General features: G+C 30.5%; 12 protein-coding genes and 1 further gene across 12 annotated transcripts, besides 4 other annotated features; 6 read left to right on the forward strand and 7 right to left on the reverse strand.

Annotated features, from left to right (window-relative positions):
- Window positions 1–238: 238 nt before the first annotated feature.
- SDO1 (guanine nucleotide exchange factor SDO1) lies at window positions 239–985 on the forward strand (the record flags this gene model as incomplete). Its single annotated transcript, XM_001646832.1, has 1 exon — window positions 239–985. One exon carries the CDS (start codon window positions 239–241, stop codon window positions 983–985), a length of 747 nt encoding a protein of 248 aa, XP_001646882.1.
- Window positions 986–1,079: 94 nt separating this feature from the next.
- IRC25 (Irc25p) lies at window positions 1,080–1,577 on the reverse strand (the record flags this gene model as incomplete). Its single annotated transcript, XM_001646833.1, has 1 exon — window positions 1,080–1,577. The coding sequence occupies one exon, from the start codon at window positions 1,575–1,577 to the stop codon at window positions 1,080–1,082; it is 498 nt and encodes a 165-aa protein (XP_001646883.1).
- Window positions 1,578–3,092: 1,515 nt separating this feature from the next.
- On the forward strand, window positions 3,093–4,799 carry Kpol_2002p98 (uncharacterized protein; the record flags this gene model as incomplete). Its single annotated transcript, XM_001646834.1, has 1 exon — window positions 3,093–4,799. The coding sequence occupies one exon, from the start codon at window positions 3,093–3,095 to the stop codon at window positions 4,797–4,799; it is 1,707 nt and encodes a 568-aa protein (XP_001646884.1).
- A 572-nt stretch (window positions 4,800–5,371) lies between these two features.
- Window positions 5,372–6,835, forward strand: SOF1 (rRNA-processing protein SOF1; the record flags this gene model as incomplete). The annotated part of the gene is made up of 1 exon (XM_001646835.1): window positions 5,372–6,835. One exon carries the CDS (start codon window positions 5,372–5,374, stop codon window positions 6,833–6,835), a length of 1,464 nt encoding a protein of 487 aa, XP_001646885.1.
- Window positions 6,836–7,248: 413 nt separating this feature from the next.
- Window positions 7,249–8,682, reverse strand: PSR1 (phosphatase; the record flags this gene model as incomplete). Its single annotated transcript, XM_001646836.1, has 1 exon — window positions 7,249–8,682. One exon carries the CDS (start codon window positions 8,680–8,682, stop codon window positions 7,249–7,251), a length of 1,434 nt encoding a protein of 477 aa, XP_001646886.1.
- Window positions 8,683–10,259: 1,577 nt separating this feature from the next.
- POM34 (Pom34p) lies at window positions 10,260–11,501 on the forward strand (the record flags this gene model as incomplete). Its single annotated transcript, XM_001646837.1, has 1 exon — window positions 10,260–11,501. The coding sequence occupies one exon, from the start codon at window positions 10,260–10,262 to the stop codon at window positions 11,499–11,501; it is 1,242 nt and encodes a 413-aa protein (XP_001646887.1).
- Window positions 11,502–11,687: 186 nt separating this feature from the next.
- On the reverse strand, window positions 11,688–12,662 carry MEU1 (S-methyl-5-thioadenosine phosphorylase; the record flags this gene model as incomplete). The annotated part of the gene is made up of 1 exon (XM_001646838.1): window positions 11,688–12,662. The coding sequence occupies one exon, from the start codon at window positions 12,660–12,662 to the stop codon at window positions 11,688–11,690; it is 975 nt and encodes a 324-aa protein (XP_001646888.1).
- A 774-nt stretch (window positions 12,663–13,436) lies between these two features.
- Window positions 13,437–13,628, reverse strand: COX17 (copper metallochaperone COX17; the record flags this gene model as incomplete). The annotated part of the gene is made up of 1 exon (XM_001646839.1): window positions 13,437–13,628. One exon carries the CDS (start codon window positions 13,626–13,628, stop codon window positions 13,437–13,439), a length of 192 nt encoding a protein of 63 aa, XP_001646889.1.
- Window positions 13,629–14,527: 899 nt separating this feature from the next.
- Window positions 14,528–16,657, reverse strand: LMO1 (Lmo1p; the record flags this gene model as incomplete). The annotated part of the gene is made up of 1 exon (XM_001646840.1): window positions 14,528–16,657. One exon carries the CDS (start codon window positions 16,655–16,657, stop codon window positions 14,528–14,530), a length of 2,130 nt encoding a protein of 709 aa, XP_001646890.1.
- Window positions 16,658–17,484: 827 nt separating this feature from the next.
- On the forward strand, window positions 17,485–18,819 carry MMM1 (ERMES complex subunit MMM1; the record flags this gene model as incomplete). Its single annotated transcript, XM_001646841.1, has 1 exon — window positions 17,485–18,819. The coding sequence occupies one exon, from the start codon at window positions 17,485–17,487 to the stop codon at window positions 18,817–18,819; it is 1,335 nt and encodes a 444-aa protein (XP_001646891.1).
- A 31-nt stretch (window positions 18,820–18,850) lies between these two features.
- Window positions 18,851–19,192: a sequence feature (similar to hypothetical protein; correction of possible frameshift sequencing error~similar to Saccharomyces cerevisiae SPO75 (YLL005C)).
- On the reverse strand, window positions 18,851–21,552 carry Kpol_2002p106 (the record flags this gene model as incomplete).
- Window positions 19,196–19,372: a sequence feature (similar to hypothetical protein; correction of possible frameshift sequencing error~similar to Saccharomyces cerevisiae SPO75 (YLL005C)).
- Window positions 19,374–19,559: a sequence feature (similar to hypothetical protein; correction of possible frameshift sequencing error~similar to Saccharomyces cerevisiae SPO75 (YLL005C)).
- Window positions 19,561–21,552: a sequence feature (similar to hypothetical protein; correction of possible frameshift sequencing error~similar to Saccharomyces cerevisiae SPO75 (YLL005C)).
- A 285-nt stretch (window positions 21,553–21,837) lies between these two features.
- Window positions 21,838–23,250, reverse strand: OST1 (dolichyl-diphosphooligosaccharide--protein glycotransferase subunit OST1; the record flags this gene model as incomplete). The annotated part of the gene is made up of 1 exon (XM_001646842.1): window positions 21,838–23,250. One exon carries the CDS (start codon window positions 23,248–23,250, stop codon window positions 21,838–21,840), a length of 1,413 nt encoding a protein of 470 aa, XP_001646892.1.
- A 658-nt stretch (window positions 23,251–23,908) lies between these two features.
- On the forward strand, window positions 23,909–26,749 carry SFI1 (Sfi1p; the record flags this gene model as incomplete). The annotated part of the gene is made up of 1 exon (XM_001646843.1): window positions 23,909–26,749. One exon carries the CDS (start codon window positions 23,909–23,911, stop codon window positions 26,747–26,749), a length of 2,841 nt encoding a protein of 946 aa, XP_001646893.1.
- Window positions 26,750–26,859: the final 110 nt, after the last annotated feature.

Consider the following 26,859-nt stretch of genomic DNA (forward strand, 5'->3'; position numbering starts at 1 on the left):
TTGTTCAAGGATGTTCCATAGTAGAGTCTCTCTCTACAAAATCTTACACTGTAAAAAATAAAGGTCATCGCATCTGAATCAATCCATTAAAATATTTCCGTAGAGATCAAAAAAAGTATAGCTGAAAATTTTAGTAATATCAAAAATTATTAATCAGAATTGTATTAAAAGATGGATGATTTTATAGGATTATTTCTTTGATTGTTATTTATAATATAAAAGATACTCAACTGTCAAGATGCCAATTAATCAACCATCTGGTCAGATTAAATTGACCAATGTTTCTATGGTCAGATTGAAGAAGAACAAGAAGAGATTTGAAGTTGCATGTTATCAGAATAAAGTTCAAGATTACCGTAAAGGCATTGAAAAGGATCTAGATGAGGTATTACAGATTCATCAAATATTTATGAATGTATCGAAAGGTTTGGTGGCCTCTAAAGAAGATCTACAGACATGTTTTGGTACAAATGATGTTGATTTGATTATTAAAGAGATCTTAAATAAAGGTGAAATTCAATTATCTGAAAAAGAAAGACAGTTGATGCTAAATAAGATTAACAATGAAATGCTAACGATTATAAGTACCAAATGTATTAATCCAAAATCCAAAAAGAGGTATCCTCCAACAATGATTCACAAAGCATTGAATGAATTAAAATTTAGCCCCGTAGTAAATAAGCCAGCAAAATTACAAGCATTAGAAGCAATCAAATTGTTAATCTCATCACAAATAATTCCAATAGTAAGAGCCAAAATGAAGATAAAAATCGTATTAAATCAAGAAGCTCAAGGCAGTGGTGATTCTACTGAACTTGTAGAAAAGATTACTAAATTTTTCATTAAACCAGTTATAGTTGAAGAACCTATATGGACTTGTACAGGATTGATTGATCCTGTTAGTTATAGAGACTTGGTATCAATATGTAATGGTAATGGTACTATACAAGTATTGGATATGGCTGTAATAGATGATAGCAACTGATATTAATACCTTGGTTTAAGGTTGTGGGCATGGATGTGGCTGATTTTGCCTCCTATATACTTAATTAATTTTTTATTATTATCATTCATATTAATTAATTGTACATATCTTTTATACATTTAAGAACAAATATTAATTTATCAAAATCATTATTATTGTTGTTGTTGTTGTCGTTATCATTATCCTTCCATAATTTACTTGAAAGAGTTATTAATAAATTTTTATTTGAAATATCATTTTGATTTGATAATATAACTTTATTGTATAATTCAGCAATCTGAGTGCAAATTACAGGTAGTTTCATGTTGTTGCTATTACCCAATTTTGTAATAACTTGATAATCCGATAGGTAATCGGTGATTGTATCTTCATCATCTTCATTGTTCAAGAATGATGGACTAGCTATTGGTCTTTGAATAACGCTGTTAGTGTTCAAACCTTTCTGTGATACCTCATAAGTAGTATCCAATTCACCATTAAATCTCAATTGAATCAATATTTCATTAGTGAAATGTGTAGCGTTAATAGCCAATTCATCGCCTCCAGGAAACAGATCTAAAGGCAATTGATTAGTAGATTGACGAGTATACATTCTAGTAAAATTAGTAATTTGAAGTTAAACACCCAACTTAAACAGAGTGTGTTTTATCACGATAGATGTATCCTCAACAGGGTGGATAAATGCTAAACCTAAAAATGTAAACTTGAACAACACAAGAAGAATGACGTTAAACCTGAGAGCAAACACCAGATTCAAAAAACCGATGATTGAGGGTTTTGATGGGTTTAGCTTTAAACTTTGTAACCTGTTAAACTAAATTAAAGTTGATTCAAACTCACCGAACAAGATTGGTAGAAGTAAAGAGAGAATATACAGAGACAGAGAGAGACAGAGACAGAGACAAGAAGGAAATGATTTCGAATTCGTTAATTCCATTGTCGATCGAAAGTATAACAAGAATGGAAACTTAACAACACCTACAAGAAAGCGACCGACTACAAGAAACCAACTAGCTTCGAATTTCGAATTTCGAATTGCTAATTACGATCCTCCATCCTCAAAACTCAAATCTCGAAACTCAAATCTCGAAACTGGTTAAGCTTCGTTTAACGACTTCGACAAGATTGCATTAGAGATCTCTTGACTTGATTATATTTGATCTGTCCTGTCCTATCCTATCCTATCCTATCCTGATTTGTATAGAGTACCAAGAGACTGGCTCAGGTTAAAGTTTACCTTAACCATTCGAGTAATTGATCATCAACGGTTATGGCTAATGCTATATACTTGTACATATATGTTTGGTTCTATTTATATAAGTACTTAAACGACTTCATAAACTTGTGATGAGATGAGATGAGATGCGATGAGAAGTCTCTTCTTTCTTCTAAAGAACGATATTTCTACTTGTTTCACAATTCGAATTACAGTTAGTTTTACGTACAACAAACTAACATTTTAATGTTGTTCTTATTCTTATTCTTATTCTTATTCTCATTCTCATTCTCATTCTTTCTCTTGTTTCTTCTTACAATGCAATAGCATCGTCGTTCTAACCCGATCTATTTCATTGATATAACCTCTGTATTACTACTTACTTCTTGATGCTATTGATGTTACTACAGGTATCAAAAAGTTTTTTTCTTTTAGTTCTAGTTCTAGTTCTAGTTGACTACATTGGCGTTGCTATATGTCTTATAATTTTAATATCTCATTGCTATTGTCGTTATATCCCATAGACCACACAACTTGTAAATATTTAGTATACTTTTATTTATATATAGAGAGACATGTTTATAATTATTATTGTACGATAAGTGGACTTGGAACGTATGTATATTGCTAAACATCATTCTGTTGTTCTGATAGTTTTTGTGATTCTTATTGTTATTGTTTAATCTTTGAACTATTAAGATTGATCAAACACAAACTATCTTTCTTTCTTCTTATATATAGCAAGATTTTTGAAGAGTTAGCTTTAGAAGCAGAATTAGTATTATTAGAAGAGCTGATATTCTCATTTGCCTGATTTGGTTGGATTTGGTAGGAACAAAACTGATAACTGAACTTTCTATATATATCAATATTTATTATTAATTACCAAAGATGGTTATAGTTGAATTCTATAAAAATTGTTACAGGAAGCTATTGAGGCCAGTGTTGCCAATTAAATTAAGATCATTCTTAAAAGATGTCATTTCCATTATGGTCATTAATTTCTTTTTAACATTCTTATTGATGTTTGCTCTGTGGACAAATTTTTCAACTCATCTACATAAACGTTTAGATTTTAGAGATACTAGAAGTTCATTCACTAAGATTTTACCAAAAATTGCTTCAACCATTAAAAGAAAAACTCTAAGTTACTCAGGTGCTAAATATGCTGAACCTGAACAAGAAATTTTATTAAGTTTAGATGGTGATGAAGTCAATAATATTGAATATGATCGTACTATAACTCATATCGAAGCAAAACCAAGCAGTTCAGATGATTTAGTTAACTATAAGAATCTTAATGATGATAATGTTGATGAAGATGACAGCAGCAATTGGGAAAGTAAAGTCATTAAAACAAAAATCAGCGTTAAACATACCCATGCTTATGATAACTATTTGGAAGATAGTAAATTAGTTTGTGATTTAGGTTATTATTACAGACAATATGGTATAGGTTTTGAAGAAATTGAAGTCGAAACTGATGATGGTTTCATTATTGATTTATGGCATTTAAAACCGCAAAATAATAATAACAAAGCTGGCCATCCTATCTTATTACTACATGGTTTGTTACAAAGTAGTGGTTCTTTTGCTACTAGTGGTAAGAGATCTTTAGCTTACTATTTGTATCAACAAGGTTTTGACGTTTGGTTAGGTAACAATAGATGTGGATTTAATCCAAAATGGAATATGAAAAAATTGAACCACGATAAATCAAAACAATGGGATTGGGATATTTTTGATATGGTCAAATATGATTTAAAAGCTTTAATTCAAACCATATTGAATAGAACTGGTTATGAAAAGTTGTCCTTAATTGGTCACTCCCAAGGTACTACTCAAGGTTTTATGGGTTTAGTTAATGGTGAAGATATTTACAAAAATGATGATAGCACAACTGAATCTGGTGATGAATTTAAATTAATCGATAAATTAGAAAATTTCGTTGCTTTAGCACCAGCAGTTTATCCTGGTCCATTATTAGATGAAAAAATGTTCGTTCAATTAATTAGAATGGGTATTGACAAACCAAGAATCTTCCGTGAAAGATCTTTTGTTCCAATTATGATGTTTATGAGATTATATGTGGAACAAAATTTATTTGCTTATTTATCATATGTCATGTTCAATTATTTATTTGATTGGAATGATGCCCTTTGGGATAATTCTTTAAGAAATAGACATTTCATGTTTTCTCCCGTTCACGTTTCTGTTAAATTAATGCAATGGTGGTTAAGTCCTGATCCTGCCAAGAGAAGTTTCAAAGAAACTGCTCAAGAATTATTCCCGGATAAAAAAGCTTGGTTCCCATTATCTACTGAAAGACCTGTTTCCCAACCAAATTCAATTCATAAAAATAAACCAAGAGAAACTGGTCAAAATTATCCAAACATTTTGATGTTTGTACCAAGACAAGATAGATTAGTTGATGGTGAAAGATTGATCAATCATTTCATAAATCATGAACCTCATTCAACTTATAAGATTTGGTATATTGATGAATATTCACATATGGATGTTCTATGGGCAAATGATATGATTGAAAGAATTGGTAAACCAATAGTCAAGAACTTGAGATTCTCAGACAACAACTAGATAATCGATTGATAAACAATTGGCAAAGTTTGTGAGATCTATATCTAAAAAAACACATAAGTTCCCTTTTATCAACAACCATTTCATTTTACATACGGGCTTAGACTATGTTATGCTTTTTTGTTCTTTTGGACTATTTGACCACAGGGAATAAGAAGTACTTGAATCAATTTTATAGAACAACCTAAATAATTCTTAACTGCATTTTAATACAAAGGACCTAGAATAAATTATGATCGGTATTGTAATAACAATTATCTATTGTTAATATCCTTGACACTTTACAGATAGATATGTTTATTCTATTACTAAATTTATGATCACGTGATTTTGGATATATCTATGGATTTTTTATTGAAAATTTAACGAAGGCTCATCTCATCTCATCTCATCTCATCTCATCTACTTTGATTTCAAAGTTAAATGAATAGCAGATTACAAAAGAGTTATATCAGCGTTAAGTTCTATTATTCTCACTGGAATACTCTTTCTTTTGTTCTTCTCTTTGAAGTAGGTATATGCTTTTGCAATAGTTGAGAATAAATTTACTTTAATATCTAAGAAAGACCACTATGAAGATAAAAACGATTAAAAGAAGTGCAGATGATTATGTACCTGTAAAGAGTACTCAAGAATCTCAATTACCTCGTAATTTAAATCCTGAATTGCATCCATTCGAAAGAGCTCGTGAATATAGTAAGGCTCTGAATGCTACTAAATTGGAAAGAATGTTTGCCAAACCATTTATTGGTCAATTAGGTTATGGTTATAGAGATGGTGTCTATTGTATTGCTAAAAATTATAATAGTTTGAACAAACTAGCTGCAGCCTCAGCGGATGGTGTTGTCAAATACTGGAACATGTCAACAAGGGAAGAACTATGTTCCTTTAAAGCCCATTATGGTTTGGTGACAGGTTTGTGTGTATCTCCAGAAAAATATTCAAGTGATAAAAATGAACATTTTATGATTTCCTGTGGTGATGATAAAACTATTAAATTATGGTCTGTTAACAGTGAAGATTTTGCTAATGTTAAAGATGATGAATCTGTAAACACAAAGGATGGGCTAATTAAAACTTTTTACGGTGAACACGCTTTCCAAGGTTTGGATCACCATAGAAACAATTCTACTTTTGTTACAGGTGGTGCTCAAATTCAATTATGGGACTCTAGTAGATCTAAGCCAATTTCTAATCTAACCTGGGGTGCAGACAACGTAACAAACGTTAAGTTTAATCAAACAGAAACCGATATTTTGGCCAGTACTGGTAGTGATAATTCGATTGTCTTGTATGATTTGAGAACTAATTCTCCAACTCAAAAAATAGTACAATCAATGAGAAGTAATGCTATATGTTGGAATCCAATGGAAGCCTTTAACTTTGTTATTGCAAACGAAGATCACAACGCTTATTACTATGATATGAGAAATATGTCAAGAGCATTGAATGTTTTTAAAGATCATGTAAGTGCTGTAATGGATGTTGATTTTTCTCCAACAGGTACTGAATTGGTTACTGGTTCATATGATAAAACTATAAGAATATACGATATTGGACATGGTCATTCTCGTGAAATATATCACACCAAAAGAATGCAACATGTTTTCCAAGTTAAATATTCAATGGACTCTAGATATATTGTTAGTGGTTCTGATGATGGTAATGTCAGACTATGGAGAAGCAAAGCATGGGAAAGATCTAACGTTAAAACTACTCGTGAAAAGAATAAATTAGAATATGATGAAAAACTAAAAGAAAGATTCAAGCATATGCCAGAAATCAAGAGAATTAGCAGGCACAGACATGTTCCACAAGTCATCAAGAAAGCTCAAGAAATTAAGAGAATTGAAATCAACTCTATTAAAAGAAGGGAAGCTAATGAAAGGCGTTCAAGAAAAGATATGCCATTTGTATCAGAAAGAAAGAAACAAATTGTTGGTACTGTGTTTGACTATCAAGACAAGAAAAGTCGGAAATCAAAAAAGAATAAGGAGGAAAATAACGAAGATAACTCTGGCATCGAAGATAATTAATTTATTACTTCTTAAAGAACGATTGGGTGTGTATATAATTATGTATATGTATTTATGTAAATTAGTGTTTGGGGGTTTATAAAAGATGTCTCCTTAGAAAGAATAAAAAAATCCTAAAGAAATTGTGGTCTAAATGTATTTGAGTACTATAACGAGAATTTTATAGTTAATACATAAAATATATATCTATAAATATACATAAAATATGAGGGCCTGCCTACTTGCTATTTTTACATTTGCGTAGATAGGAATTACTATTGTAAAGTCAGAATAAAATCTGAAAATAAATTCTTACGTCTAATTTCTATCAATAGGAAACTAAAAATCTCTTCCATTCTTGAAAAATCATGAATTAGTAACAGTAAACAATGTTCTATTTTAATAATCATAAAGTTCTTAATATTATATTAGTGTCATATAGTAACATCTAAGATTTTTCCGACATCTGGAACAAATGGCTTAGAAATGTCTTCCAAGATAGGAATAATGTCCAACAATTCATTATCATGTGTGTCGGAAAACCAGGATGATATTGGAATTGCATGTTGTGGGTGGAAAATGTACGATGCAGGAGAGTTATCTAAAATGATAATATCGGATAGAGGTCTTCCAATTTGAGATAAATTTTTCACATAATTACCATCATAGATGTAACACGACTCTCTAAATAATCTGTGATGGATAGACTTTGAAGAATCTAATATATCTAATAATGGATCACCGTATCTTGAGACACTTGCAGTAAATACTACAACTTCGAATATCTTTCCTACTCTTTTTAAAAATTCATCGACACCAGGTCTTTTGATAACGTAGACTTGGTGAGTTTGATCATCGATAGTTACTGGTAATACAAAATCGGCAGTATCTATATATTTGAATGAGGAATGGACCAAAGTTTCATCCAAATCAAGGACTAGACATTTTTTATTTTTAAATACAGGATCTTTCTTTGCTAGCAAAGTGTCATAACCAGGTGCATGATATTGGTGTTCTTGTAATTTTGATAAATCCAAATAGCTTGAGTTATCTTGAATGAAAGAAGAGCTATCATAATCGTAATCTCCATCAGTATAAGAAGGAATTACATTATTTGATTGTTGAGGATATTCCTCATTTGAACTGGTGTTTTCATTGTTGTTTACAATGATCGAAGTATCATTATTGCTATTATCATTATTATGTCCTTCGCTTTGTTGGCTATCGTTAATATCGATATTAGTTTGGTTAAAAGTGGAACAATTACTACTAGTGCTCGTACTATTAGTATTATCATAAATATGAATTTGACTTTTTTCATCATTATCGACATTATTAGTATTACCTTGACCATTTGCAGATAAATTATTTTGGTTTACAATTTCGTCATTGTTATTATTGTTAATAGAATTTGATTCTTCAGCGGTGTTAGTTTGTTTCAATTCCTTGCTATTCTTAGCGACATAAGCACCACTTCCACTACCGCTGCCACTTCCACTACCACTGCTATTGCTATCTATTTTCTCGCTATCGGTATATTTTGTATTTTTTTTCCTAATAGAATTATCGTTAAAATTTCCACTGTTTTCATCATCTTCATCGTCGCCATCATTATTTTCTAAATGATAAGAAGCACTAGTTCTCTTTTTATGAGAAGAATTAGAAACAGAATTTGAAGTAGAACCATTTTCCTTTTTATTAGTTGAAACAAGTGTTGGTGTATTCATTTTCTTTACAGATTTTTTTTCACGTTTAGAATTTCCAATATTTTCCTTTTTACTTTTCGAATTTGAGTGATTATTATTTTTAGAAGTAGAACTTGAATCACTATTAGGATCTTGGCAAAGTACAGAAAAACCTTGTCCCATTGGATTGTGTAAGAGCAACGAATCTCTTTTGACTAATCTAAAAGGGAACAAACAAAGAAAGAACGATCAAGGCCAAACAGTACACCAAGTGGGGCCAAATCAGATCGGATCAGGTCAGATCAGATACAGGGAATGAGATGGAGGGAAGGTAACTGAAGAGTATTGTAGATGTTAAACTTAAAAGTAATATCCACGCCGAAACTTTAAATTGCTAAAACTCAAAGTTCTAAAGACAAAACAGAAACAGAAACAGAATATATATATATATCAATATAAACCTTTTTCACTTGCTCAGTTCTCTCGAAAAGTTTTCTTCTTGATCTCTCAATTAACTTAATACTCGAAATCTAATCTAATATAATCTAATCTTGATAGAAATATTTCAATTGATAAAAGCACTGTATCGCACAAAACAAAGCCAGAAAAAGTACAATTGTAAGTGACAGGACAGAATAAGATGGCCAATAAATGAGCAAACTAAACCAAACAGTAGTTTATTAGATATTAACCCTTATAAAGAATGAAACCAAAAAAAAAAAAAAAAAAAATTAAATTAAATTAAAATAAAATAAAAATTAAGGAGCACACTACTGGAACTCAAAAGGTGTACTACCCACTAGACCTCAACAAATATAAACCTAACAACAACCTATCAATTCAAACAAAAAAAAGATAGTTAGCTCGAATACCTCTTGATATAGACCCTCTTTCCTTACACTTTTAGTTCCAATTTCAATTCAAGTTGTTGTAAGTTGCCTAATCAATATAATATAATATAATATAGTATAATATAATATAATATATATAAAGTTTAATCCTATATCAATTTTTGGGCTGGGTGGGTCTGGTGTGATTTGTTCGTTCGACCAAATTTTGATTTTTCATCGTTTTCGAAAAAATTTTCATTTCGAAAACGGAAAACGATGATGAAAAAAAAACGATTTTTGACGGTTTAAAAAGAGCGATGCGATGCGATGCGATGAGGTTGGGGGGGGGGGGGGGGATTTTGATTGGGATATATGTTTTCATGGTTTGTGTTGATCAAGGACAGTTGGATGTAGTGGTCCAGGTTACAAATTGGTATATTAATCTTTATCTTTTGGTTGATTTGGGTCTGATGATCGTTTCCCGCTTGTCAATTGGGCTTGTACATGGGGAGATCAACCCCTGTTGCCTGTCGTCTTTGTCTCTTGGGTCCTCTGTAGAATTCTTGATTTAAAGGTCAAGCTATCTATCTTGATATGTTTAATATATGTATGTATATGTGTCTGTGTGTCTGTATTTATATCTGTGTATGTATGTGGCTGACGCCGTCAGCTTCTGTCTCAATCACCTGTTTCTGTCATTTCGTATTTTGCTTCATCGATGGATTTCGCAAAGTGAAAAAATACATTATAAGAACAAACCAACCCAATTTTTACTGGTTTCATTGATGGATCTGGTGTTTTAAAAGAGGTTGTACATACTGACACATCTGGCCTGTTTTTTGTTGGTATCCAGTAACTTCAAGTATTCTTATTTGTATATATACCCATCACAGGATTGGGTGAGCAATTGTATTATTTGGATACAACACAATGAGTTTTCAAAGCATGAACACTGATAATAAGACTTTTAGTACACCATTACGTCCTCTATCAAATGAACAAATACATTCTTTGAGAGAGAAAATTAGCAAAGAATCTCCAAGTCTATACAGGAATAAAGTACTTACTGATCCAATCAAGTCGTATAGACATGAACTAATCAATAACGGCTCAGGTAACCAGGGTACACCTAGTAGTAAATTAAGGAATCTATTCCAAAATGTTAATATAGATAAAGACTACTTGATTCATCAGCAGGAAAATCTGAAACAGCGTGGTAATAATGGTGTTAACCATGCTCCTTCGAAGGAAAAGACCAACAACTTCAATTCAAATGATTTATTAAATGAAGATGAGAATTTACAACTTTCAACTATCATGGAGTCTTCAAACTTACAAAAGGAACAGTTGTTGGGCAACTATGAAAACCCTATACTATCTAAACTCTCACAAAGAACTGTAAACAAAGAGTTGGAATTACAAAAGGTAATATTCAATGTGATTTTTTTAACACTTGGAAATCTTTCATCAAAATTTTTCAATTTCTTTATTAACCATACAAAGTTTGGTAAACTTCTACTAAATCAATTGAAGATTAATGATTCTAAAAAAATCGTTGGACATATTAACCCTACTATTAGCAACGACAACAAGTTCCTATACTATTTAAAATTTTGCGTCACTTCACAACAAAAATACTTCCCCTTCATTAATTTCGAGAACGTTAAATTTCTAATACAATCGATTTTAATAGTAAATATCATTATATCTCTTTGGAATCTGACTGAAACTGTCAAGACTGATGATTTGAAATTGAATGACAAACAAAAACAGTTATTGGGATTGAATTCTCAAAAGAAAAATTCAAAAGATAAGCATACGAGTAAACCTCATTTAGTGTATACAAATCAAAAGAATTTGATTCAACAGCAATCACAAAACAATATTAATGGTAATAGCAGTGCAAACAAGAATTCATCAAATAAACCCACCCCACCAACGCCATTTTTATTTAAATCTTTAGAGACACCTCTAAAGTTCAAAGATAGAAATGAGCCAAAGTCTGTAATGGTTAATCAAGTCGATGCTTTTGGTAATCCAAGAAAGAATTTCTTATCATCTAATGTTGCTGTCAAGACACCAGCATCAGCTCCACCTTCTAGCTCTGGGTACATTCCTAGCAATAGATATGCATATCTAATGGATTCTCCTAGTCCAAGAAAAAGGTTGTAATTATCTGAATGGATAATTATATCTATTATTGGGTTTATATCGTTTTATTTATAGATGGGTATAGTGTATCGATTTTGAGACTAAATTGATTACATATTATTAAATAATAAATGGAATTCTCGATGTTTATTAATTTAGGAAAAAAATTGCTACATAACCTAATTATAAAATAATTACATAATCTATTTACCAATAGTCTGGGAATAAGAATCTTAACTTCTCTAAAGTATCCTTTGACATTGCCTCTGGTTTAGTAGAAATAGATGTCTTGATAGTGCCAGTTAAACCATCACCGGTCTTCATAAATTCAGGTAACTCGTTTGCCATACTTTCAATGATTCTAGAAGCTAATAAGTTGGCATTACGTCCGTTGTTAGTCAAATGTCCGATAACAGTTTCGACAGTAACAGGTTCTTCTTCATCCTTCCAAGCATCATAATCGGTAGACATACAAACCATTTGATATGGTAATTCACATTCACGAGCTAATTTAGCCTCTGGGATGACACTCATATTAATGACATCACCACCAAACGACTTGTACATTTTAGATTCAGCTCTTGTTGAGAATTGTGGACCTTCCATACAAATGACGGTTTTATCTTTATCGAAGTGTAATAAACATGGTTCATCAGAGTCATAATCTTGTAAAACGTTTCTAAACTGATAAATATATTTAGCAAAAGAAGTAGAGAAAGGGTTACCAAAACCTACGTGTCCTACTAAACCTTCATCATTGAAATAAGAAGAGTGTCTAATACCTTTTGTTCTATCAATAATTTGTTGTGGTAAAACAAAATCTCTTGGTTTGATATGATGTTGTAATGAACCGACGGCACTAAATGAGAGGACAGCTCTAGCTTTTAAATATTTCAAAGCAGCCATGTTTGCTCTGAATGGTACTCTGGTAGGAGGGTATTCATGATGAATACCATGTCTAGCAATAAATGCAACATGAAAATAATCGTTCAAATCATTTTCTTTACCGGCACCAATAAATTTACTGATAGTAATAGGAGATGAAGTTACACCCCATGGAGTCTCTAGAGGTGGGATAACAGCAATGGGCTCTAAACAATCCAATTGGTATAAACCAGTACCACCAATAATTGCAAGATCGATGTCACCGTCGAAGTTTGTTGGTAATTCTGAGTTTGTCATTTTTTTATAATCGTTGCAGTTGTCGTTCTTATCTAAATATAATGTTATATTGATTTGGTTAGCTATTAATAACTGATTATAAATCACTATCAAAACTATCAAAAATTTCAGAATTCAAAACTCGATATTCTAAATCTTTAATAGGTTTTAATCTATATGCAAAAATAAAACAAAAAAAGGGAAACCAAATAGAGGCAACTTAGACGCAATGTGTACCATTTCCAAAATATCGAAACTAGAAGTTCATCTGATATAATCGACAAACCCATCAAACATCAAGTACCTTTAGTTTTGTATCTCATCTCATCTCATCTCATCTCATCGGATCAAAAATTTTTTTTTGGTGTTGTTTCTTTTGGTGGAATTGAAAGTGGTGAAACCAGCCAAGCCAACTAGATCAGGGACAAAACAGCTTCAAGGAACATTATATCACTTCACTTCACTTCACTTCAATAAAGTCAATATTATTAGGATCATTACATTTGGATTTTAATACATGTACACACACATTAACATACATATATATCTATATATATTTACAAATATATAAATACGTACTTCTCATTTGTCACTTGAACTTGAATTAAGTGTTCTTCGAATCGAGAATAGAAGGTATGTGAAGAAGGAACCTGATGTAATATAATAAAGAGTTTTATTTACATGAAATCTTTATATATATTCGATTTAGACTTTTATTTGAATAGGAATTTGAATAAATAATGACATATTAGTTGTGAGAAATAGTAATGGGAAGTGATTACGGTGCCCTCTTACCTAATGGGTTTCAAAACCGAAACCTTTCATACAGCTCTTGTATTTATCGATAAATTCTTTACAACTTGTAGATTCTTGACCATTGAATAAAAGACAGTTATCTCTTTCTTCCTTCTCTGGCTTACAAACACAACATGCTTTAGGTTTATCCTGAGTGCTTGTAGTATTAACAGATTGTTTGGTTTCAGACATTTTCTTCTTATAACAATAAATTTTCTTGTTCTCCTTTTTATATCTTTCTCCTACTATGCAAAATAGACAACTGCTGAAGATGATAATATTATGATAGTGAGTATTGGTTTACTATTAATATAAAAGTCCCTCTTTGAACTACCAAATAACAAGAGATCAAAAAAGCATCCTCCTCTTTATATAAAATATATAAACTTGCTATGATAAAGACTCAAGTTGTACAGTTGTGGTAGTGGTTAGTATTGTATTGGATTAATAATTTCTTACAAATTCGAAAAAAGTCTGAGTTTTTTTGAAATGTTGCCTTGATCTTATATCTTCTTACGTACTATTGTGAGCTCATTTGAGCTCATTTGAGCTCAAATGAAGATATTCTCATGTGACACAATGCATCAGCTAACCTTTATTGCTCTCACCGCAATCTTTGCATAGTTCATACTAAATATTTATATAGCATAGTATGGGTTTGGTTTAAGTCGATGTCAAGAACAAGAACAAGAACAAGAACAAGAACAGGAACAGGAACAGGAACAGGGAAAGGACTATAGTCGAGGCTGAGATTACTTAATCACAAACTGTTCACTTCGTTACTATGATGGTGAATACTGATATAACCATTCAATTCATTATATTTTATAAAATGTTTCTTTACTCTAGGAAGGATAAAAGTAGAAGTATGTAATTGAATAAATAGATATAAGATATACTTTGAGGAGCGAAAGGGAGGGGCCAGGTGTAATTATTTTGTTCTTCCTCGATTATTTATCGTCAGTGTCCTTAATCAGAGTTAGTTCATCACATTTTAGGTCTTAGCTTTTATGATTATTCTATTCTATTCTATTCTATTCTATCCCATTCTATTCTATTCTATTCTATTATCTATCTTGAAAATTGTATATTTAATCATAAAACAAGTTTGCCGGTAAACTCTTTAATGTGTCCATATTATAATACTGTTCATCGTCACTATCTTCTTCTGATGTTGTAGCATCAATCAGAATATTCTTCTCCTTTTTAATATTCTCTTCAGAAACAGTTGTTCTACGCTTCATAATCTCTTCAATACTAGTCTTATCAGAAATATCACTATAACTATCAGTGAAAAGATTGATCATTTGAGTGTTTCTACGCACTTCAATTAATTTTTCAATTTGTTCTCTTGTATCATTTGAAAGTTGTCTTATAACATCTGTTTCATTATTTTTTTTCTTCGACATGTGTAAAATTAATTTCAATCCATCTAACCAAATATATCTAGACTCTCTATTATCAAAGTATAACCTTAATAATAATTTGTTTTGTTTGCCTAAAATGTCAACTTTCATACAAACATTTTTCTTGAGAATAACATTTTTTGGCGTTTTTGTATCTGATATTGTGTTGGTTGGCGTTATTTCTTCGTTCTCGATAGATTCAATGTCATTCAGAGAAACTAATAAAGTCTTGCTACTAGGAATTCGTGTTCCAGAATTAGGGCTTAGGGGATCCGTAGAGCCAGATATTATCTTATTGTCTACAATGTATGGTTTATCTGTGGTTTTAAAATCAAAATCTCTCACTAATATATGTTTTTGATTGTCGGATAGCATAACAAATGATATGTTACGGTTCTTTACAGATACTGATAGTGGATTTTCATTATAATACCATGAACCTGTTTGTAATTGCAGAACTCTTAAATGGCGTACATAATCGAATACTTGAGTAGAAAGCATTTCATTAAACTCTTTCAAACTGTCTGCCCATTCTTCGCATTGAGAATTTTTGATGACATTTATTTGCCATTGTCTCGCAGTTTTGTAGTCCACTGAATTAATAAATTTCTCACAATAATGAACAAGACGACTATTTGGATGATGAGCTCTATTTCTTATGTGAATTTCGGCCTTATACATGATGATTTTAACCAAATCCAATAGAGAATATAAATCGGATTCTGATTTAGCATTTGACTCCACCCACATTTTCAATAAATTATCCATGAATGCATATAAAATAGTGTTTTTCATTATAACTACACTCATTAGTTCTGTATTTGTATTAGAATCGCGAAGAATAGGGTCAATAAATATTGCCAAAGCGTTCGACATATAAACAATTGCCTTAGTTAATGGAAATGGATCTTGACCAAAGATTAACTGTTCGGTAAGAGTTTTCTTAAAGGACAAATTATTACTTTCTAAAAATAAAATCAGGTCAAATGCTTGCAAGAAATTTAAATTGCCCAAATCCTCATATTTTAGATCACTTTCAAAATCTTCGATGGTGACAGATTTTTCTCCCATCATATCAAATACGGCTAAAAAAAATCTCCTCTTGTATGAATTAGGGAAAGAATTAATTTTGAACTTCCTTAGAACAGTTATGATCCCACTAAAGCAACCAGCTGTTTTTTTCAAAATATGATCATCTAATTTTTTGGATTCAAATATCGCAGAAATCAATTCGTGACCATTTAAGTCAAAATAGTAAAATAATATCTTTAATACTAAAACAATACCGATTTTATAATCATAATTTGCTAAAATCGCACAACATTCAAATATATTAGAGGTTGCTACAAGAACCGAAGATAAAAGTGCAGGTGAGGCGGTCTCTACAACTGAATAGTCTATTAGGTGAAATAAAATATGCTCGTCATATATTGCTTGTAACATTGGTTCAAAGGATTCCAAATGATTCTCATAGTTTGTCAAAGACATCTCTAGTATTTGAGATACAAGATCGGTAACTGTCTCTGGTGAAGAGTTTAACAATATTTCTTTGAATTTATTCCAATAGACTCGACTAATAATTACCTCATCACAGAATACCTTATGATTGCAAACATGATTAAATTTTTGAAATAAACCAATAAAATCTGAAATTTCAATATTACAATCGGAACTTGTAAGTAAATTGTACACCAATTTTGAATCCTTTTCGTTCAATTCATTCGTTTCCACTGTCAACAGAACCATAAGCTGTTCTTTAGAATTAACCTCACTTGTATTGTCATTGCTGCTATCTTCAATTTTTGTATCAGACATATCTAACCGTTTATATTTAACAAAAAATTAACAATCTATCAATGGGCAGGTTAAAATATTCCACAACTGTCTCTCTTTCCTTCTAGTAAACTACTCAATGTGATATATTATTCCAGAAATACCTAGAATACCAAAACTTCAGGAACTTGAATTGAAGTCTAGTTTAACAACTTAACTAATTAAATTAAAAAAAAATTTGGATAATGTGAGCTCAATATAATAATAGAGGCCAAAATCAGATTCAGAAAATGATATTTCAGCACCAAGTAAATATTAGCTTGCGATATAAACCCTTGGTATATGGCAGTTTACTCTATTCTATCCAGTTCTATTCAAATAAAACGTATTCTTCTTTATAACTAAATTGTATATTATTTCGAATATGTATATTAATATCTTGCTGCTACTTATTCAATTCGGCTTTTGAAAAATTACGGTTATAGGTTAAATTATCATATTAAACAAGAAGAAGATGTATTAAAGAAAGGAAGATAATAAGAGGGATGAATTAAGCCAAATTGTGGAAATGAACCAAGCTAAGGTCTAATTATTGTCGGTATTTTAATATAATAGTCGTTTCTACGAGCTGTAGTATTGATTGATACCGGATACGTCGAAACTTTATTGTTGTGGTTATTATCGTTGCTACTTTAGTTGCTCTGAAATTGTAATATTTATCGTTGATAGTGGAATTTAATAAGTTCATTATAGATTTCTTCTATCTTTAAAAGTGGACATAATTCATAGTCTGAAGTAGTATAACACTGTCATTGGAAGAAAAGGAGGGAATAATAATTAATAGATAGATATAGAAAATAGAATATAAGATGAACAATTTGGATAATCTTGCAGGAAATATGTCCAATTTAACGATTCAAGGTAAAGGGAATGAAACTCTGATATCATTAGATGAATATGTGAATAATATTTTACCATCTCATTTAAAAAAAATATTTTCAGATAACTTACGTGAAAATTATCAGATACCAAGAGAATTCTTTGAAAGTGCTGAACTATCTGGTATAAATAATAAAATAGATCAAGAAATACAGAAATATTCACATTTATTGAAAGGTTTATCTAATAATGGTCAAACTTCATTTGGTAGCTATTTATCAAATTCTAATTCTTTCTCTGGGTGGTCCTTTATTGAAGGGTTTATTATTGGACAATTTTCTGTTATAATAGTATTAATATTCTTTATCAAATTTTTTGTTTTCAGTGATGGAAGTTCTTCGAATTCATCCAATCCAAAACCCTCTTTAAATTCTAGATCAGATAGAACTTCGTTTAGTTATAAATCTAATTCGATGTTGTCAAGCAATTTTTTCTCTTCAATAATGAAGAGAGGTGGTAAGACGCATTATGAAACAGATATAGATTCTGGGAATACTAATAGATTAAATACCATCCTCGAAAAGGTGTATTATGATGTAGATACACATCCTTCAGAATCTTTGGATTGGTTTAACGTCCTAATTGCACAGACAATTCAACAATTTAGGGAAGAAGCTTGGCAAAGAGATAATATTGTTCATTCTTTAAATGATTTCCTTCATAGTAAATCTTCTGAAATGCCAAGCTATCTAGATGATATTAAAATAACAGAGTTGGATATTGGTGATGATTTCCCAATTTTTTCAAATTGTAAAATTCAATATTCTCCCAATTCCAATAAAAAGAAATTAGAAGCAAAAATTTATATAGATTTAAATGATAGATTGGCCTTCGGAATTGAAACAAAATTGTTGGTTAATTACCCAAAACCACGTACCGCAGTTTTGCCAGTTAATTTGACGGTAGCTATTGTTAGATTCCAGGCTTGTTTAACTGTATCATTGACAAATGCAGAAGATTTTGTACCAACTACAAAAGAGACAGCCTCTTCCCAAGATGATGACGGTTACTTTTTAATGTTTTCATTTGGACCAGAATACAAAATGGATTTTGATATTGAATCATTAATTGGTGCAAGGTCTAAGTTACAAAATATTCCAAAAATCAGCTCTGTTATTGAATATCACATTAAAAAATGGTTTGTCGAAAGATGTGTAGAGCCAAGGTTTCAATGTATTAGATTACCAAGCATGTGGCCAAGAAGCAAAAACACTCGTGAAGAAAAAGTTGATACTGATGATGTACCATTATCAAAAGCAGAATAATTAAACTCTTCAGTAATGGTTTATTGTCTACTTAATTAGGAATTCTGATACCACCGGTTTCGTTGATTTTAAACTTATTTATATCACATTCGAAATTATATCTCCCCTCTAATTGCTCTTTCTCTATGTCAGCAATACCTAAATAATCTCGAGGTACCAATATTTGTGATCCTCTAGATATGTTCAGAAATGGGATGGAAAAGTCACTACATGAATCACTTTTACTATTAATTGAATTTCTTAACTGTGGATGGTTGACCTTTGAGATGTAAAGGTGTGATAATTGGTAGTGTGCCATTAATGTAAATATAAATATGATCACCATGCAAGCACAAAGCTTAAAGCTATTATACAGTGAGAAAAGTCCGATCATGCAAAATTCCAAACAGTATATTCCAGCATAAAGTTGAGTCAGTGCTTTAAGATATAATTTGCCATTTGTCTCAGCACAATTGTTGCCATTATATTGGTATTCAAACAGATATTTTATGGAAAAGTAAACTAGAAGAAATGAAATGGAACAAAGAGGCAAAATTATGGGAGAAATTAAACTATAAATAATCCCAATACAACCTAATACAGAAAATAATGGGTATATAGATCCCCATTGAAGGGTATGGGGTATTAGATAATCTTTTCAATATTCTTGGGGGTGGGTTAATAATGGGTTTGTAGTAGACCAATTCAATTTTCAATTCTTTAACCTGTAGTAAACTTCCTCCTGAATACGCTATTCCTCTAATTAAAATAAAGGGAACAAAAAAAGTTGGAACTTTTTGGTAACTCGTGTGCTAATAAAGTTGTTATGCTAACTGGATTGGTGATAATTCTCTCTACAACAAATGACATTCCTGAAGATATTGTTACCACTAAAAATATATGAATGAAAAGGAAAGTAAAAAACCAATTTTGAACATTTAATTCTATTTCCTCATTTGTCCTACAACATCTCAGATAACTAACCCATCTATATAGGAATGGGACAAGTTCGGTAATAAATACCAAAGTTATAATTGGGATGATGTTACTAAGTATGTCACTTATGATGATTGATTTAATTGTCATTTTTGATATTATTGGTAATATAGAAGTCAAGTACGGTATTTGGGAAATCAATCCAATAAAGGCAACCGGAATAACTAATCCTAAAATGATAATTACTGAAATAAGATTTGCGAATACGGATCTTATTGACTTTGCAGTAACATTTGTAACTAATATATTTGGCCAAATTATCCCATCTGGATTTGTACCGATTATTGGATCACTCCAATAACTAATGTTGAAATTTTGTAATAATTGGCCGTAAATGTATGCTGTCTCCGTTGAATTAAATGTCACAAATGCCTTATTGAAAAAATTTTCTTGCAATTTATTTTCATGCATTGGTGTCTCATCATTAGAATATATTAATGAATCATATTTTAATTCATCTAATTTTCTTTTTAAAATCAAATGTCTGTTAGCCGCCTTATCAAGATCTGAATAACAACTATCTAGAAAACTCACCTTTTCTAACCATACTACTGGAAATTTTAACTTGTAAATATAGCTCCATCTCTTCCAGCCGTAGTGCCATTTGAAGTTGAGATGTCTGCCTAACGTCTTGATGACAAATAAAGTATAGTTACAATAAAACATACATATATTTTTACTCTGAATTAATGGCATCTTTAAACCATTGTTACAATCATATTTTTCATAAAATTTTATTTTGGTAAAATATTTGTATAATATAATTTCTGTCACTATCAATTCAATTTTTCCTTCAAGGTGTTTGACATTGTTATTTAATGTTTTAATCTTTATACAGTTCTTGGGAATAAAAGTGACAGTTTTTACTGAGTCGATTGAAAATGAGTTGAAATATTGTTTTACTATTTGAATATTCTGTATTGCTTGTTTCGGGATATTATCAATATATAAAACAGAACTTCTCTTTTTCAATTCTTCTTGATCAGAAGATAAATCCTGAATGAATTTTAATTCTGATAATAAAACAATATGAAAAGAGACAATTACAAATATGCTTAACAACATATGGAATATTAATTTATCAGCATTTTGAATTGAGATGTTTGACATGCTGATTACATCCAAAGATTGAGAAGATGTAAATTCGTCATTATAGATTTCTTGATTTAAATTTTTAATCTTGTGTCCAGAATTAAAATGTATGGGAATTAAAATAGGCACTAATACTATTGACAAAGAAAGGAATAAATAGACCAGTATTCTTAGGAATCTTAAAAATAAGTAGGCATCTAAACCACACTTTTTCTGATATTTTCCAATGGGTTGTTCATACACAATTTTAACCCAACCAAATAATTTTATGATTTGCGAAGTTTCGTTGATATTTGAGACTAAACTGTCATTTGAACTATTTTTGAAAGAAAGAAGGCTTGATTGGTAAATATTCTTTAACTTGTTCCTCAAGAAAATGAATAATATTACTTGTAATATGAAGTGGATTAATGACGCAAGCATACCTGAGATAAATGCCTCAAATGATATCCCAGAATGTTTGTGAGCAGAACCTGTCCTTGTTGTGTTCATCAATTTTGATAAAATGGTTGTTGTTATATTTTTAATAGTCTGATCCTCACCATAATTATTGTTATCAAATTTTAATACTACGAATGAAGTGGATTCATCAATGTCTATATATGTAAATAAATAGTCAGATAGATAACGAATAATATCCGAACTTTCACTGATATGTGAATTCATGATTGTGATTATTTATACTATGCACTTTTGAATTAGGAATAATAGATTTATTATTATTTTTAAATGATTTGCAAATATAGTTAAAGATATAAGTTCAATATATTTGCATTTCTTGTTATTATCATAGAAGCTTTCTATCTATAAATGTTTTTTAAAGTCTACAAGAATTTGTGTCGTTTTCAAAACAACAGGAAATTATATGAAAAACTATAATATAAAAAGGCATGACATTTTCATTCCCTATGTAGTATATATTTAGGATAGTATGGAGACTCAAAGGTAAATTTACTTTTGTTTATTATCAATATTTAAATTGATATGAGCCAGGGTGAAGAAACTGATTAATGCGATGAATATATAACTAGCGATAGAAATAGGTTTCTTGTAGAAAGCAGTTGAGTCATATCTGTATTTCACTAAGATTCTACCAGAGCGCAACTCATCAACTAAGTTTTCAAAATTGAACGTAACTTTAACATGACCTTTATTTAAATCAAAATAAGAATGCTTAGTATCAATTTGGACACTTGCATAAGGAACTGGTACATCAACTTCTTCCACGACTGTACCTTCCATCAAGTAAATAGAAACTGAAGTATTATCATAAGTAGTATCAGGAGGCCCATTTAGGATTGGAACCGATAAAATATATGTGTCTTTTTCCTCAGTTGTACGTAAGAAATCGCTCAATACATTAGTCCAGCCGATTGTAAAATTATATTTCCAGCCACCATAAATTGGATATCTTGGTTTTAAATAAAAATGATCATCATTCACTTGATAAGTGGAAACCATACCAACTAGATCTGTATAATAATGATCAAATGCTCCTGATGGTAAAACTGTATCAATAACACCACGATAATGACCATGTAAAGTTTGTCTTTGTTTCTTCATATGATCTAGTCTTGAAAAGCCCTTGTTCAATTTAGCACCTGAATTGACTAATTCATAATATTCTTCAAACTGTAAACTTCCAGCCCAATGAGATACCCAAATGTCTCTTTGTAAGTTAACAACCTTATTCAATGGGATATTATGCAAATAGACTAATTCGATAACATCATTTTTGTAGTAAGAATCAATATTGTTAAATGGACCATATGAATATGCTATATCTTCTGCTGTACCATGGAGATTTGTATCTTGGGGTTCATTTAATTCCTTATATGAAGTACTTCCAAGAAATTTCAATGTGAACTCCTTTGTGAAATATGCCGATAGTGGATATCTTCCGGTTCTGAATAATAAATGTTGTTCTTCAAATATATCAATATGTTTTGGGTATGGTTCACCACAAGAGTTATATTCAATTGAAACTTCAAAAGAAAAATCTTCTCCAGGTTCAACAGATTTAGGGAAGGAAACTGCACCATAACCAATAATTGAACCGTCTTCTAGCGTAGTAGTGTCTTTAACCAAAGCAGCATCTATAAATTGAGAATCTCCAAGGGAAGCAGTAATCAAAGCAGTCTTTGAAATAATTTCATTAGGATATGCCAAGTAATAAATACTTGAAGGTTTATTACCAATATTTTTCACTGTAATTTGTAATTTTTCTCTAGTGTAAGACCTGCTTAAATCAATTATTCTATTCAAATTAACATTCTCCCATGTAGACGATAAATTTAACTCATCACAAATTACTCTTTGACATAATAGTGAGGTTATTAAAACCCACAAAAAAGTATTGAACATTTGAAACAAGTTTTGGAAATTTCGAAAATATGAAGATATTCTCCTACAACTGAAGTTTCTAAACCTGATCCAATTTCAATTACAATCGGGATAAAGAAATATCCTAGATAAACAAATACTCAATGAGATCTTGTTAGAAGAACCCTAAACTATCTACAATTTTAAATAACCATTCCTTTAATAGTTTGGTTTAAAATATTCTCAATCAGTTCTGATGAATATATTCTGTTCTTTCTAGATATCAAATATTGAAACTTTGGTCAGTTTAAACGAAGATTGAATTTGAAAGGTTGTTGATTACAAGAATTCGAGATCATTGCAGAACTGATGAGAATTGACTAGCATTTAATTCTGACCAAATCCAACTGAGGCATCATATCAATCGTTATCCCTTTGGCAAAAGCCTTTGAGATTGATTTATATCCATATATCCCTATACATAGAGTTGTGGTGGTACATAAAATATTAAAGAACCCGGTGAATGGTGAAATTGGGTAGATAAAAGTAGACGAAACAAGAATAGAGAGGATAGTTTCGTGTAATAATTGGCCAATATATCTTTATATTTTGAAAATCTGGCTTCAAGTAAGATAAGCTCTAAAATACTTATAATTTCTTTGCTGAAATTGCACTGGCTAACAAGTAAACACAGTCAATTATGTCAAATGATGATGATGATGACTCTACAGAGGCATTGATAACAGAAGATATGCTATCAAGTTCAACTAGGTCGTTATTGAATGAGCCCGTTGAAAATTTATTAGAAAGGGTTCACATCACAGATCTCTCAGTTGAGGAACTCGATGACTCGGGCCCAGAATCTATAGAAACAGAGATAATTAGATTATACAACTCGGATTCCAAGAAGAAAATCCCATCTGAAGATCTAGAATTAACAGCTCTTTTGATTCCTAATTCTCTAAACCAAAATATTAAGTATAACCCAGAGCTGAAATTACTATACGACAAAATCCAAGTTATGTTAATAAGAAACTCAATGTCGTCAGATTTTTTAAAAGTTTTCAAAAGATATGTCGGTATATTAGTACACGAAGGATATGATCCTAACAATGATCATTTTGTAAATGAATTAAGAAACGAATTAGTAGAAAGCTTTGAGATAACCTCGAATATGGAAGAAATAATCTCTAGTTTCATACTCAACCCAAATACCCTAGAAATGAAACTTGCATTGTATGAACATAATAAAGAAAGAGAATTGCTCACTATGACATTTAAGAAGCTGCAATTTGTATTTTTAATGAAAGGAAGTTTGAATAAACTTGAAGATGTCTGGAATGAATATTTAAGAAGGAAATACTTTTTAACTTGGAATAGAAATTTCCGCTATTATAGAGGTCATTTAATTAGAAAAGCGGACTCTTTGAATAGATTCAGAGTTATTTCGAATGGGTTCGATAAATGGTTAGACAATAGAGATTCAAATAGATCGAAAGCCTTACTTGCTGATAATTATTTCATTAATAATAAATTTATAAGCATGAAAAATAAATCGAAGTCTTTGGATAAATTAAGAATTACTTCAGAAAATAAATATGTTACAAATTCTATGAAAAAAGCATTTCAATTATGGAAATTGAATTATTTAAGCCGCCAGTTCTGTCCTAAACGTTTTCACACAAAGAAGGAAATGATCATACGTTGGAAAAACAGATATAATAATAACTCTGTTATGAAGGAAAAATCAAGACTCACAAATTATGTATTCACTGTATTACCATACTATAAAAACTGGAGTCAGTTAGCTGCAAAGAAAATAGAAGACCAAACTAATTTAAATATTTTGGAAAGAAAATTTTTATTAAAAAAGTTCCTTAATAAAATGTCAGACATAGTTCACAATAACTACTTAGTAAAAAAACAAGATATACTGGGTAATAAAAGGTGTTTGAGATATTTTTTTGAGAAAATTTGGCTAAAAAGATTCAACCAGAGAATAAATCTATATTCTTTCCATGCAATTCAAGAAAAAAAATTGAAAAGAAAGTATACGTTGAATTGGATAACACAGACAAAATTAATGAGGCATTCCTCAATTCATCTAGAGAATTCATATATTCAAAATTCATTTAATATTTGGAGAAAAAAGTATGAGTGTGAAAATCGACTAAAAATATATCAGCAGACGCTACTCAAAAACTTTTTTGAAGTACTTGTAACTAAGTTTCGGCTGGAATTAAAAGTAAGAGATTTTAAAACGAAAAAATTACTGAAATTTTACTTTGAAAAGATGAGAAGAAGATATGAAATTTCCAAAAATCTAAACTTGCAGGCAGCAAATATTGAAAAGACTAGATCTAACAGAAAGATGGTAAAAAGGTGGAAATCAAAATGCAAAAAAGTACGAACAATGAATGAAAAAAGCGTTTTGTTCCAAAAGTTAAGATTTTTCACTCTTATAAGCCAAAAAATGATAAAAATTGAAAACCTTAGCGATGTAGTTTTAAACAAATGTGAGGTAAATGACAGTAAATTAAGGGAACAATATATGCAAATATGGCTAAACAGGTTCAACTCTAAGAGAAAGTATAAATATGAGTTAATATTACATCAATACAATAAAAGAAGAAGGGCGTTGACTTTAGATTTGTTTTTATCACTTTGGTATCGAAAACTAACATTTTTTAGGGATAATTGTAATTCAAAGGCCGTATACACAAGAGATAATCTCTTAAAAAGACGTTCATTTGGATTGTTTTTAAAAAAAATCACTAATATTAATAAATTATATGAGGTGGGATCGCAAATTAGAAAGGACAGTGTTACCTCAAGAATGTATTTTAAATGGAGAGAGAAGTTAGAATTTCTTAATGACCTAGAAAAGATGGCTATTTTAAAGAGAAATGAGAAAGATTTATCTCTACTTTTAAATCATCTAAACATTTGGAGTATGAAATTACTAAAAATTAGAAGAAATCAAGAAATGATTGAAATTTTCAGAAATAGATGGAGGAGGGCAACTATTAGAGGCTTGCTACTTCTGTGGAAAAATAGAACAGAAAACTCACCACGTAAAAAAAGGATTGAAAGACACAAAAATATAATGGATCCAGCACACTTGGTGACACCAATGAGAGATCCACCTTTTGCTGAATCTCAAACTATTCCTGGATCGGAATTGATAAAAAATTATAGAATAGAAGCTGTGAAATTCAGATATAGTAGGGCGAAACGATTAGTACCCAGCCCAATAAAGTCATCGGTATCTCTTGGGTCATCGGTAAAAGAAAAATTACAAGTTTCGGCAGCCTCATATATAAATGAACGGATATCACCACCTCGATTAGCAATAGAAAAAATAAACAAGAATTTAGCGTCAAAAGTTCATGAAATCAGGTTTGATAAGATTCCAAATGTGGTGAAGCTCAATCCATTAGTTGATCATTCAGCCTTAGAAACTGATGAAGACGAAGATGGCGTAATAGTATATGATGATGATTCTCCCACAAGAAGGGTTTCAAGGGGATTAGATAGATAGTACATAGCTTGGAACTATTAACTAAGGAAATTAAGTTGTAATATTAATATATATGGTAAATGTATAAAATATAGCATTTAAATATTATGTAACCACTTGGATGGTAATAA

Source organism: Vanderwaltozyma polyspora, genomic scaffold (assembly GCF_000150035.1).
Source record: "Vanderwaltozyma polyspora DSM 70294 KpolScaffold2002 genomic scaffold, whole genome shotgun sequence".
Taxonomy (NCBI): domain Eukaryota; kingdom Fungi; phylum Ascomycota; class Saccharomycetes; order Saccharomycetales; family Saccharomycetaceae; genus Vanderwaltozyma; species Vanderwaltozyma polyspora.